Source organism: Tympanuchus pallidicinctus, unplaced genomic scaffold (assembly GCF_026119805.1).
Source record: "Tympanuchus pallidicinctus isolate F22 unplaced genomic scaffold, pur_lepc_1.0 scaffold23, whole genome shotgun sequence".
In the NCBI taxonomy this organism is placed as follows: Eukaryota; Metazoa; Chordata; class Aves; order Galliformes; family Phasianidae; genus Tympanuchus; species Tympanuchus pallidicinctus.
Window position 1 is genome coordinate 848,931 of NW_026294740.1, and position 12,679 is coordinate 861,609.

General features: G+C 46.9%; 1 protein-coding gene across 6 annotated transcripts in view; it reads right to left on the reverse strand.

Moving 5' to 3' along the window:
* MYOCD (myocardin) overlaps positions 1-12,679 on the reverse strand; it is a 221,651-nt gene that overhangs the window by 96,502 nt on the left and 112,470 nt on the right. For 4 of the 6 annotated variants that reach the window (XM_052688156.1, XM_052688160.1, XM_052688154.1 and 1 more), the window contains exon 2: positions 2,435-2,664. In XM_052688156.1, the coding sequence (XP_052544116.1) occupies positions 2,435-2,582 (148 nt within the window). In that variant the 5' untranslated portion in view covers positions 2,583-2,664. Of the gene's footprint in view, positions 1-2,434; positions 2,665-12,679 lie in introns of those variants that run through there. The other 2 variants (XM_052688159.1, XM_052688162.1) reach the window with 2 other exon arrangements.

A 12,679-nucleotide genomic window follows, 5' to 3' on the forward strand; every position in this document is an offset into this window, starting at 1 on the left:
GAGCCCTAGTAGAGCTCATCTCTAAATCCAATATTATTAGTGACTTTCAAAAGGCCCACAGCCATATTTTCCTTAGGCTCTTCCAAAACAGCTGTTCACAGCTCAGCTCAGTTTAGGCCAGTGTGGCCCAGAACTTAGGAGGAAAAGATGTCATTGAGCATTTAAACACCATGGCCCATGGGACTGGGCACAGTTTTCATATGTCATGGCTGAAGGACTGACGATGTACCTTTCCAGAGGCAGAGAAGGAACAGAGACTGGGGAGGCAGGCATCAGGATTCCTGCTCAGTGTTTGCGTACCAGTATCCTCTGTTCTGAGCATATGTATCCAGTCCTGGGTTTTTGTAGGTCCTGCTGGATGGGCTTTCTCCTTTCTCAAAGGTGATTTATTTTTACAAACTTAAATGAAATCTCCTTAGCCATTTCTGAATAATACAAGAGTTAAAAAGACTATTTTCCTATTTAAAGATATTCTAGCTAGACTGTTTTCATTAAATCAAAGTTAAGTCAAATAAAGATTGCGATTTGAAAGTTCAGACTCAGGCAGGAGCTCTGAGGAGCAGTGCCTCTTGGAGGTGGGTGTCTGTCCAGGAGCACTGAACCCCACAGACCACCAGCTGAAGGTGGATCCCTGCTCCCTCCTGCTGCTTTCCTCCATGCGTTTTTGGGGTGCAGGAAAATGGCAAATACACTTGCACAGATAACCTTAATGGGGCTGGGAAACAAGCAGAGAGTGATTTGTTCTTTTTCCCCACAGCAATCCCACAGGTACTGACCCTTCCTCCTACAACAGAGGGCAGGATGGAAATTCCCTCCTGTGACCACCCAATGAAGGGTATCAAGCTGGATAAGGAGACTCTGCCTCAAGGGTACAAATCTGCTTCAGAACCATGGTGGCTTACAGGGCAAAGGCAGGTGACTGCTGTGTACCACTGCAGAGGATCACTGCAGAGCTGGAGATGCCTCCCTTCCTCATTTCCCTGCTGAATGCCCATCAGGCAGCTCCACAAGCCCAGCAGGAGCTGTCCCAGCAGGGACCATGACATCAAAGGCAGGCTGGGCATCACACAGATGTGTGATTCTTGGCAGGCCCACCTGCTCCTAGATGATGAGAGATGAAGGAAGATGGCTGTTCCTGAGTGGGGTCAGTAGGAAGAGCCAAGCCATCACATTATCTGAATGTGCTAAAGAAAGGGAAAAACAGCAAAAGAAGGAGAGCAAAGGGCTGGAGGGATGCCCAGCCTGTGCAAACAACCCATGCAGGAGTGCAGCCATGTCCTGACGGACCACCAAGCTGATGGCCATGCAGGGCACGAGTCTCCAAGAAACATAAATTGGAGAGCTATGGAGGAAATATGAATGTTATGCATCACCAGGCAGTCTTAACTTCGTCATTTCACCGGTCCACATCATTGTTGCCTTTGGTATCATGCTATCTTAAGAATACTTCGATATCTGAGACTGTAGAAAAAAAAGTGCACTCATTGGTGTGACTTAATCTGACTTTGGGCAGAGTTTGGGCCTGATTCTCTGCTGTGTTATTCCAGGCTGACACCAGTACGTTGCCATGATGACATCATTTGGATTATTTCTGATTTATAGTGATTGAGAAAAATTGGGTCCTGTACAATAATGCAAACAATCAGAGACACAAAGCAAAAATAGTGCCTTCAAGCTGCACTTTCACATTGCATGATATTTTGAACTCTTAATATTGAAAGCCTTAGAGTGCACAAAGAGGAATTTTCTTCATTTCTTATACAGTTGCCTGAAAGAAATGGCAAACAGCTCCTCAGCCTGGATATCCTCTGCAGAAGCTGAATGGTGAATGGTTGTTTTTCTTTTTCTATCAGCCTTCCTCCAATAGGTCTCCCCTTAAACCTGGATCAACATCTGCCAACATGACTAGTTTCTGGACACATGGCCAAGGAAACAAAAAGGATCCTTGCCAAGGCCCAGGCCAAGTTCACTGATCTGAGGCAAATTTACTGAACATGAGATTACTTGAAGCATCCAGCACTCTTTGAGAGCAGAACAAGTCTATCAGAATGTTTGCAACCAAAATCCTGCTCTACTGACCAACCTCACACCACACTTACTCCCCAACAAATTCCATTATTATCATCAGAACACCACTCTCTTCCTAAGACCTTGAAATGCTACATTTCAGCCCCAAATTATAGCAAGCACTTGGATGCAAAGAGCATAACAACTACCTCATGGCTGACAACAGTACTTAAGCACGACAAGAAATATTGAGCTGAGGAGCCACTTCCATTAAATCTTAAAATGTTGCCACCAGAAATACCACCAAAAGCACCACAGAAAAGAATAACGATGAGCCAGAACCCAGCACACACAGAAGATGCTGCTCAGCACTGATCCAGTTGTCACGCTCACTTTCCCCCTCTTGCTGCCACTGAGAGGCACTCACCATTCTTCCGCTCTGCAAAGGGGGGTGGCTGGAGCTTGGTGCCATCCCTCACTTCACCCGCAGCCTTTTCTTTGGGTGCCTTCTCTTCCTCATTTCCACCTGGTGCACTTTTGTGGTCCGAGCGGTCCTGTTTGATCACACCATTCATCACCGTGCCTGTAGGGTCCGGTCCAGACTCTGACTGCTCCACTTTGGATGCTCAAATGGAGAACCAGACACCAAAGTGACCTCTGGAAGAGAAGAAGAGCAGGTAAGAATGAAACGCCCAATCAGCCCTTGGGATCGTGAATGAAGACTGGCGTTTGTAAAGCAATCAGACCACAGATATGCATTAGCAACATTTCAGAGAGAGGCTTCAGGATTTGTTACTGCCTGCTTGATTCTGTCCACTGGGTCTGCATCACTGGCTGCTCTGCTGGACGAATTTCCAACCATAAGCACCAGATATCTGCAGAAAGCCAGGGGTGTTGTGAAAAAACACAGTCATGGGGAATCCGCCTAAGAGAGCACTTGAACTGTTCGAAATGCAGAACAGATCTATAAATGGAGAACAACCTTCCTTTATGTAAGGCTCTGGTTAGCTGAGCAAACTGGGTGGTGGAATTAGTGCACACAGCTCAGAAGAGGCTGCTAATTGCATGGTACAGGCAGTAAGAGAGGAATAGCAAAGAGCAGCTAGCCTTTATGTCAGAACATATACCAACATCCTGCAAAGTAAAATATGCATGCAAAATTATTCTTTGATTAACATACATAGTGGAGTTAAAGCCTTTATGAAGAATTTCACCAGATTGGGTAACAGTTTTCAAGAGTTCTTGACAGATGAGGAGGTTTGTTTGTTTACTACGTTGTTCTGCTACAAGTTTTAAGCAGGGTTTGTCAAAATGCTTCAGGAAAACCCCCAGGAAATTCTGTGTATTCACATTACACTTCCACAAAACATTTAGGGAAGGAACGAGCTTCCCTTGGTGGCACTCATACCTCACTGGAGGGAAGGGAAGGATCCAGCTCACACAGAAGTCTTTGTGGGGTGCATGCACATGACCTGGGAGGAGCTGCTGACACTAAGTGCAGCAGCACAGAGCTGCAAGAATCATTTCAATAAACTGCTCTGTGAAAAAAAAAAGCCCATCCAGATGCTAAGTGAAAGTGAATGCCTGTAAAAATCAGCACCAGCTCCTAATGAGTCCCATCAGGAAAGAGCTGAGGAGAGCTAAAAAAGGTCATTTGCAGAGAACAAGAATAGAAAAGTGCAAGATTGATTCAGTGATAAAATCTGATTTAATACAAAAAAACTTACCAATTTACTGTATAAGGAAGCAAGAATAGTGTGTTGTATACGATACCATCTTCTCCACGCTATGTATGCCAGGACTTTCTCACACCCCTCTTCCTACTCAGCACCACTCAGATTTTGCCATCTGCTTTCTCCTTCCATCCACCTCTCTGCCCGCCCTCTGTCCTGCTTTGTGCTGCACTTCATTGCCAGTGAGATTGTCCGGAGAGGTAGAGGGTGCCATGTCCTTGAAGGCACTCAAGGTCAGGCTGGGGCTCTGAGCACCTGATGGACTTGTGGATGTCACTGTCCCTTGCAAGGGGTTGCACTAGATGACATTTAGGGGTCCCTTCCAACTCAAATGATTCTATGATTCTCTGGGCTCATCCAGTGCCCATGCAGTGTGCAGAGAGGAAGTCCTAGGTGTGCCTGTATCTCTTTATTGCTTTGCAGATGGGACATAAGCTGTCCCCATGTGCAGCCCCTGGGACTGACTGTGTCCTTACCCAGCCCTGGTGGCTGTGTCTGAAATAAAATGCAGACTTGCTCAATCAGATTTCAGTCCTTACCTGGGCAAAACCCCTCACCAGTCCCTCCTTTCTTCCTTGTGCTTCCCACCGCTGCCTATCCCACTGGTCTTTGCAGCCCTTTCCCCGTCTCCTATGCACAATAATTTCCACAAAAGCCTGTTATGCTACATACTACACATGGCCATGCCCTGGAAACAGCCCTGCAGGCACCCAGACGGGCCAGGGCTTTGTTGCACCCCAAATCTTTGAACTGATGTTCTCTGTTTCCAAGTCCAAAGGAGTGTTTTTTAGCTCTTTTGGGCAGCTCGTGTTCTCCTCTCTAGTGGTCGATTGCTGTACTGCCCCATCCCCATTGCTGTACACCCATCACCGGCGGCTGTAGGGTTGTAGACCCACTTTGGCAGCGTTATCTCCAAAGTTTTCCATTCAATTAATGACTAACGTGGAGCATGCAATGAGTGTTTACATTACTACTTTAAAATATACATTTTTTAACTTTTAGAAGTTGCTGATATAATGCATCTTTCCAGTGGAATAGTGGGTGATGACAGGACAATCCAGCAAACTGCATCTGCTTACAAAAATGAGACTTTGTTCAACTGAACACTAAATCTTTGATAAATTAGTCGGGGCTTTGGTGACGTACATGTTGAACCAATATGACAGTTTTATATGGATTATTATTATTAATGTTTTTGAAAAATAGAGAGTGTGAGCCAGACATCCAGTGCTGAAGCTGCAAGACCACCAGCAGAGGCAAGAATCTTTCAGGAAGGCTTCTTCCAGGCACTGTGTACGATCTTTTTGCACTCAGAGCATATGCAACATTTTAATCTGCAGTGATTGTACCGAAGTCCTTTCTGTCTGAGCCAGGAGGTCACGCTGCGGCCCCGGCCATGCATGCTTTCACAACACACTCAAGTACCACTGATTCAATGGTGTTTTTTTTTTGTTTTTTTTTTTCTGAAGTCAAATTTGGCCTCAAAACATTCCACATTGTTCACTCACTTCAGCCTGAACTGATTGTATTTATAAAGCTTAAGCACACTTTTGAGCCTCAGAGCACATCTCCCATCAACCACTAGTGCCAACACATAAATTGCAAGGCTGTACACAGTACAGACTGTAACCCATCTCTTTCTGCCTGTAAATACCAAATTCATAAAGCTGGACTACCATGGTAGCTCGTGGGTGCTTACTTCCACAACACTGGCTGCCCTCTGGAGCTGAGGCTTGGTTCACAAGGATCAGTACTGCTTCCCTGTAGATGAGCAAGTCTGATGATACAAAAAGAGCAGCTGAGGGAACTAGAACTGTTCGGTCTGGAGGAGGTTTAGGGGAGACATTACTGCTTTCCACAACTGCTTGAAAGGAGGTTGTGGGGAGGTGGGGATTGGCATCTTCTGCCAGGTAACAGGACAAGAGGTGATGGCCTCAAGTTTTGAGAGATCTGGAGCACAAATCTTATGGGGAGCAGCTGAGGAAACTGGGATGGGTCAGTCTGGAGAAGAGGAGGCTCAGGGGAGAACTCTGTGCCTCCTGACAGGAGGTTGTGGCAAGATGGGGGTTGGCCTCTTCTCTCAGGTAACAGTGAGAGGAAAAGTGGTGGCCTCGAGTTGCACTAAGGGAGGTTCAAATTGGATATTAGGAAAAAATCATTGTCAGGAAGAGCGGTGAGGCACTGGAATGGGCTGCCCAGGGAGATGGTTGAGCCACCATTCCTGGAGGTGTTCAAGGAACAAGGAGATTGGCAGTGAGGGACATGGTTTGGTAGGCATGGTGGGGATGGGCTGATGGTCAGACCAGATGATCTTAGAGGTCTTTTCTAACCTCGATGGTTTTACAGTTCTATGATTCTATGTGTGCCCAGAAATAAAGGCTCAGATGAGGTTCAGGTTGTGTCCCTTTCCCAAGGACGTTGGCACTTAAATCTAGTGTCTCCTGAGAGCTACCCTTGTTGGTCTGGAAGGAGCACCATGAGCACATCCTGCTGGCCAGATCTTTTCCTGGGGTAGATCAGGCAGGTCTGCAATGGGCAGGCAGTTCATCTCATGCACGGCTTTTCAGGAAAGCCCACAGACTCCCCATCAGATGCAATATATGCATCTCACTGCCACTTCCTAGTGCTCTTTCTGCCAAAGCTGAGGGCATGGGAACACCACCCTCCAACACCAATGGAGAAGAGAGAGAAAACATACCAACCATGGCATCTCCAAAGCTGGAGATGGATGCTGAACTGGAGCCCAAGCCCTGCATCCCTTGGATACCTGTCTGTCCCTGGATCAGTGACTTGCATGGTGGCTGTGGCAGCCTTCCTCCAACTCTTGCAGCAGGAGATAATGCAGTAACACACCCAGCCAGGGTGCTCACCTGTTCCCCCATCTCCCCAGATGGTGCAATTCCCATCAACAAGTGCTGTTTGAATTCACCCAGCATTAGCTGGAGGAAGAGCCCAAGCCCCCACCCACCTTTACATGTAGCCTCAGGCTCTGCACACTGCTCTGGGTTTGTTAGAGTTGGAAAGGAGCTGTTTTCCCACACTGCAAAACTTTCCGTGATTTTTACAATATTTCCTTATCCCAAATGGGGATAAAATAAACATGAGGAAAAAAAAAAAAAAAAGAAAGAGGAAAAAAAAGGGGTAGCGGGTCAGTCATGAATTTTCATAGTATAATTTTAGAATATTTTAATCTTTAAAAAATTTTAACCTCTTCTTAGTAAAAATTAACAAAACCAGTAAGATTAAAACTGGTCTTAAGAAGTGGGGGAAAAAAAAGAAAGAAAAAGAGGAAGAAAAGAATGAGTCTCCTTAGAGTAGCATCTGTCACACTAACCACACAGCACTCCAGGTGTGATCACTGCTGAGCAGAACAATTTGGGATACTTCTGCCTCACTGACAGTCAGGGTGCAGACCCTACAGGGCACAGATGCTATGTTAGTTGGACTGGTAGCATCTGCATAGGCATGAGAGCCATGTTTGGACACTGGGCTCCTGCCTGTAGCTTGCACAGGCTGAGGCACAGCACCTGGAACAAACATTGCTTCTTGCCACCAGAAATGGCCAATGAATGGTGCTGCTAGAAGGCCAGACCCTTCCTTATGTTGCTGTGATGCAACACTGATGGTTTTGCTCTCTGCTTACTCTCTGCTCAAGACACATCTATGCTTAATCTTGTTCACTTTCCATCTTCTCATATTTTCCCCTGTGCCACCTTCTGCATGCACCGAGACAGGAATAAGCAGAGCTTACATTTCCTCAGATACTGGATCCATCTGAATCCTCCCCTGCTTTCTTGTTTGCTCTGTCAGCTGTTGAAGTGGAAGTAAATACATTTCTCTCTAATGCACGTGCAGTGCTGCTTAGGCAATCCTGGCCCACCATAAAACCTTAAATACCCAAAGAGAAAAACCAGGAGAGAGATGTTCAGAGATGCAGTTCAGCCTTATCAAATTCTTCACGTGTTTGTTGTGGTGTGTTTGTATTCCTGGGCTTCTGCTTGCAGGAATGTTGCTGATAAAACCATCTCACTAAACACGGACACTGTGTGTTCCAGCTGATGTTTACAGTGCTCAGACAGTAAGAGCAGTCCTGGATTCCTGAAAACAGAAGTCCCATGGACATTTGCCTGTTGTGCTGCGGATGCTGATCAAACCCTGCTACATACAAGTCCCAGCAGGACCCTGCCTGGTCTTCCTTCGAGCCATGTCATATCTGGCAAGGCAGATGAGAACTCTGAGTGCTCACCCCCCACTCAGAACAACAAGAGACCTTTGCTCCTCTGAGACCAGCCCGGGGCTGAAAGGGAATTTACCATAACCATGAGTTTGCTGTTTTCCTTGCAGATGATGTCTTCTTTGCACGATTCCCCTCACTGAACTCCCTCATGCCTGCTGAGGATGCAGAAAGCCCCATCCTGTAATGGAGCAGAGTGCAGTGGCACTGTGCAGAGCCCACAGGCTCTTTCCCACAGATCTGTGCATTCCTCCCGTGTCCCGGAGCAGTGACCTGCTCACCATTCCATCCTCTGCACAAGGAGCTCTGCTCAGGAGGACTGCCTGGAAAGGCAGCCAGGAGACTTCCTCAGCAAATGGGAAACAAACCAAGGAAACCTGCCACCAGCCTGGAGACCCCCCCCCCACCAATGAGCTGTTTTATGCTGCTTTTTGTGCACGTCTTGCACGGAACTAGTGCCAAGACTCCATGAGCAAAGCCGTGCGAACACGATGCCATAAAATCTTCACTCAAGGCAAATTCTGCTAGTGTTTGGTCACATTCTGATCCCCACGCATAGCAAACTCTGCCAACTCTTCACACCCTTAGGGATTTTAGGGTAGTATCTCCTTCCCAGCCTCTACATTCCCAGTGTTGATATTTGCTACAAGATGCCCAAAGGCTACGGGGCCAGAGACGTCAGCAGCGAGTCCTGTGATGGAAAATGGCAGCTGTCTTTGTTCAAGACATCTCCTGGCCTTCAGCCTGTGGAGGATGATGATAGTTATGGGCTGTTCTCAGGAGAACATCTCAGCTCTGCCCTCAGTCCCATCCCCTCAAGCTATTTTCAAAAGGAGTGATTTCTCCTTCATTTTTCATTGAACGGAGCTTTAAGTGGTGAAAAATGACAGAGGAAGCAGTGATTTGGAAACAGGTCATTAATCCAGATTCTCTCAGGACCCACATCTCCATCAGCCATGTAAACAGGCTGAGAATATCTGGGACAAAATCAGAAAAAATTAAACACTTCTTCAAGGTAGTATGAAGAGTGAACAGATCCATTGGTGCTAATTCATTCAGAACTAGTTCCCCGATTGTGCATCCATTTTCATAGGACATTTCTGGAACCCAAAAGCCCATCCTAGGGTGGAGACTCCCAGTATAAAGCAGTTTACTAAATTGCAGTAGCATCCACGGTGACCTATTTGTTCAATGAGGGTACACCATGTGTAGCAAAGAGAAAATGAGAACCTTAAAAACGAGACTGAATGACAGTGGTTTGACATAGCGTGACGTGGTGACTGTTAGAAGGAAGTGAGGCTGCCAATGATGTAGCCACAGTGTGACATTTTGGCAACAGGTATCTCTCTGAAGGCAACCCCACTGGGGCTCTGACTATCAGCAGGACATCCCAAGGTCTCTGAGCCTCCAGATTCACAGCAGTTTGGAAAAAAGTCTTCCTTTGCTCCAAATGGCATCTGTCACAGCCCTGGGCATTCACACCCAGTGCACAAATTCTCCCTGCATCACTCACTACACCAGATCTGGCACATTGCCCTCCTGATGTGGTTGGGAGTGAAAACCTGAGCACTTGTTGATGACACTGCACAGGAGAGCTGGGTGTTTGGAGGAGTTTTGAGGAGCTGTAAAATTTCATTTCTGGATGTCAAGGACATAGAACATGTGTCCATATTGACACCGCTGAACACTCCACATGTCTCAGCTCCTCAGCTCCTGCTCTTTTACAGATCTTACTCAGGTCTGGCCATGGCAATACCATTGACAAGGTATGGGTTCCAGGGCTGGTTCTTTGGCCAAAGCTACAACACAGCTCCAGTAGTTCCCAGAAGTGCAGTGTGATGAATGGAGAAGTCGTGTTGAGAGCTGAGACACAATAAAAGTGATCACAGTCAGCCACAGCCTTTGCCTTGACCACGGGGAGCTCTGGGCAAGGCACAGGAGTTACCAGCCCTCATTGCATGTCTGCTGTACTTCTGCCCCTGTCTGGAGGTTAGAAGTACTTACAGACTGCAGTTACCTGGCAGTTACCACCAGTTCTTAGCACTGTTGATGTACCCGGAGCTACTTCACATCAAAACAGTCTGCTGGAAATACTACTGTATTTCTGCACAACACATGCACATCGTTCTGAGTTAGAGAAAACTCCTCCTTATTAATCTGGACCGTGCTTATAGTTTTCAAAGCAATCTTGAAATAAACTTAAAAATCTTAAAATAAGCAATTATATTCCAAGTATGCTAAAAAGCAGGTATCAACCTCAAATCTGTTTTTGCTGCTTGTTCTGTTTGTAAAAGTGCTTTTAGGTCAATCTCATTAATTGTCCAGGTCTGAGTCACAAGTCCTGTATGCTGTGGATGATGATGTTGGGATCACACTAGTTGACACCAAAACACTGGGCACAGGGACCTGCACACCTTGATTGGCTGAGGAGACAGAGAGGATGAGATTTGTGACACAAGCTCTTATTTCTAAACTACTATCTGAGACGATTTTGTTTTCATAGAATCATAGAAGCATGAAGGTTGGAAAGACCACTAAGATCATCTAGTTAGACCATCAACCTTGACTGCCTCCAGGAATGGTGACTCAACCACCTCCCTGGGCAACCTGTTCTAATGCCTCACCACTCCTTCTGAGAACAAATTTTTGCTAATTCCAACCTGAACCTCCCTTCATTCATCTTAAGGCCACCACTTCTTGTCCTATCACTATTATCTGGGAGCAGAAGCTGAGCCCCACCTTGACACAGCCTCTTTTCAGGGGGTTGTAGAGAACCATGAGGTCTCCTGTGAGCCTCCACTTCTCCAGGCTGACCCATCCCAGTTCCCTCAGCCATTCCCCATAAGATTTGTGCTCCAGACCCCTCACAGCCCCACTGCCCTTCTCTGAACATGCTCCAGGACCTTAAGGTCTTTCTTCTAGTGAGGGGCCCAGCATTGAACACAGCACATGAGCACTTGTGCTGGAACAGGGAGAAGATAAGCTCCTGCTCTGCTGGCTGCACTATTGCTCACAAAAGACAGGATGCCATTGGCCTTCTTGGCCACCTCATGTTCAGCCAAGCATCAACCAACAGCTCCAGGTCCTTTTCCTCCACGTTTCCTCCACTTCCTTCCTTCCAGCCACCCTGCCCTAGATCTGTAGCATTGCCTGGGGTTGTTGTGGCCATAGTGCAGGACCCAACACTAGGTCTTGTTGAAGGCGGTCTCTGGAAGTGCCCCCTGGTATTTAACACTGCCAGCATCACTGTTACTGTCAATCCTGGCACTGCTAAAGCTCCTATTGCCAACTCGCAGCTCTGATGGTCACAAAATGAGTATGTTTCATATTTCAATGAAGTATGGAAAGTTACTGAGGTCAGCCCTTACAGCAGGCTTACCCATCCTATTTTGAGTTTTGTGGGTACAAATGCTCAAAATCTAGGCTATGTTTTCACATAGCTAAGCCTTGAATTCAGAAAAGAAAACACTGAAATCCTGGACTCAGATACTTGCAGTCCTCCAAAACTCTCTCAGAAAGCTGGTGGTGGTTCTTGTCAGGCTGCTTTGTCTATGAAGGACCCTGAAGCAACAAACTGAAACACCAGCTGAGGTCCCTCAGTCCACATAGTCCAACGTAGAGCAGCTTCTGTCATTTGAATGTCTTCGGCTACTGCTGCACCATTTAGTCGTCTCCTAATTTTGTGGCGTTTGCAGTTTTTGTCTGATCTTCGTCTCCTATTTTGTTGCATTTTAGAAACGTAATAAAATCTTTCGAAACGACTGAAAACATGGCAAGATTTGAAATGGAAAATGAGTGCAAAGTGGGCCCATGCCTCTCTATTAGATGCCAGAAGGAGGGGAAGAAACCAGACCCACAACGACAATCACTATTAATAAAGTGATGAAGGCAGAGATGCAACTGGAAGCAGAGGCAGCTCATGTGTCTGGGATGCCCCTTGGTCCGGTGTGGAGGCCCTGCCAGCTGCAGTTGGCACAGGGAGCATTCAGTGAGTGGGAAGGGCCACAGAATGACCTAGCAGGGCTTTGGGAAAGATCCCAGCCTGCTGGCAGAGGCCCCATACCCAGGTGATATGTTCCCACTGCAGCGGGCACTGGCCTGAGCCTGAGCACACAGTGCTTGTTGGGTGGGTCGGGCCCAGATGGGCCCTGTGCATTGCCTCTGTAACCCGATGGTTGTGGGTCTGAGCAGTGGACATGGCCAGTGACAGAGGTCACATCCAACTTTTGCTATTCAGCCTTTAGACCTCCACTGCACTCTGCAACCTCATTCTAGAGCCAGCACTCTCCATCAGTCATGAGTGAAACAGCACGTGGACATCCTCTGTGGTTGTGGCTGGGATAGAATAGCTCTCAGGATGTCCTGGAGACCCACAGTGTTGGGCTAGAATGATTCTGACTGCAGAGCACAACTTGGGCAGTGCCTGGTGGCTGGTGGCTCTAGTAGGACCATTCTGTGAGTGTCATCTCTCCAGAGTTCTGTACTCCACAGACACAGCTGTGGATCAATGCTGAGCCCTGCAGAGATCTCCAGGGCTCATTTTTCTGAAAATTTGTTTCTACAACTTCATATCACATACATTGTGACTGGAAACCAAGAAAGGAACATGGCTGGAGCTGACACAATTGGAAAAGGCGTTAGGACTTGTGTGAAAGACTGTTTCAGTTGTTCCCTCTATTGGTTTTAAGCACCCCTTATGCCCTGG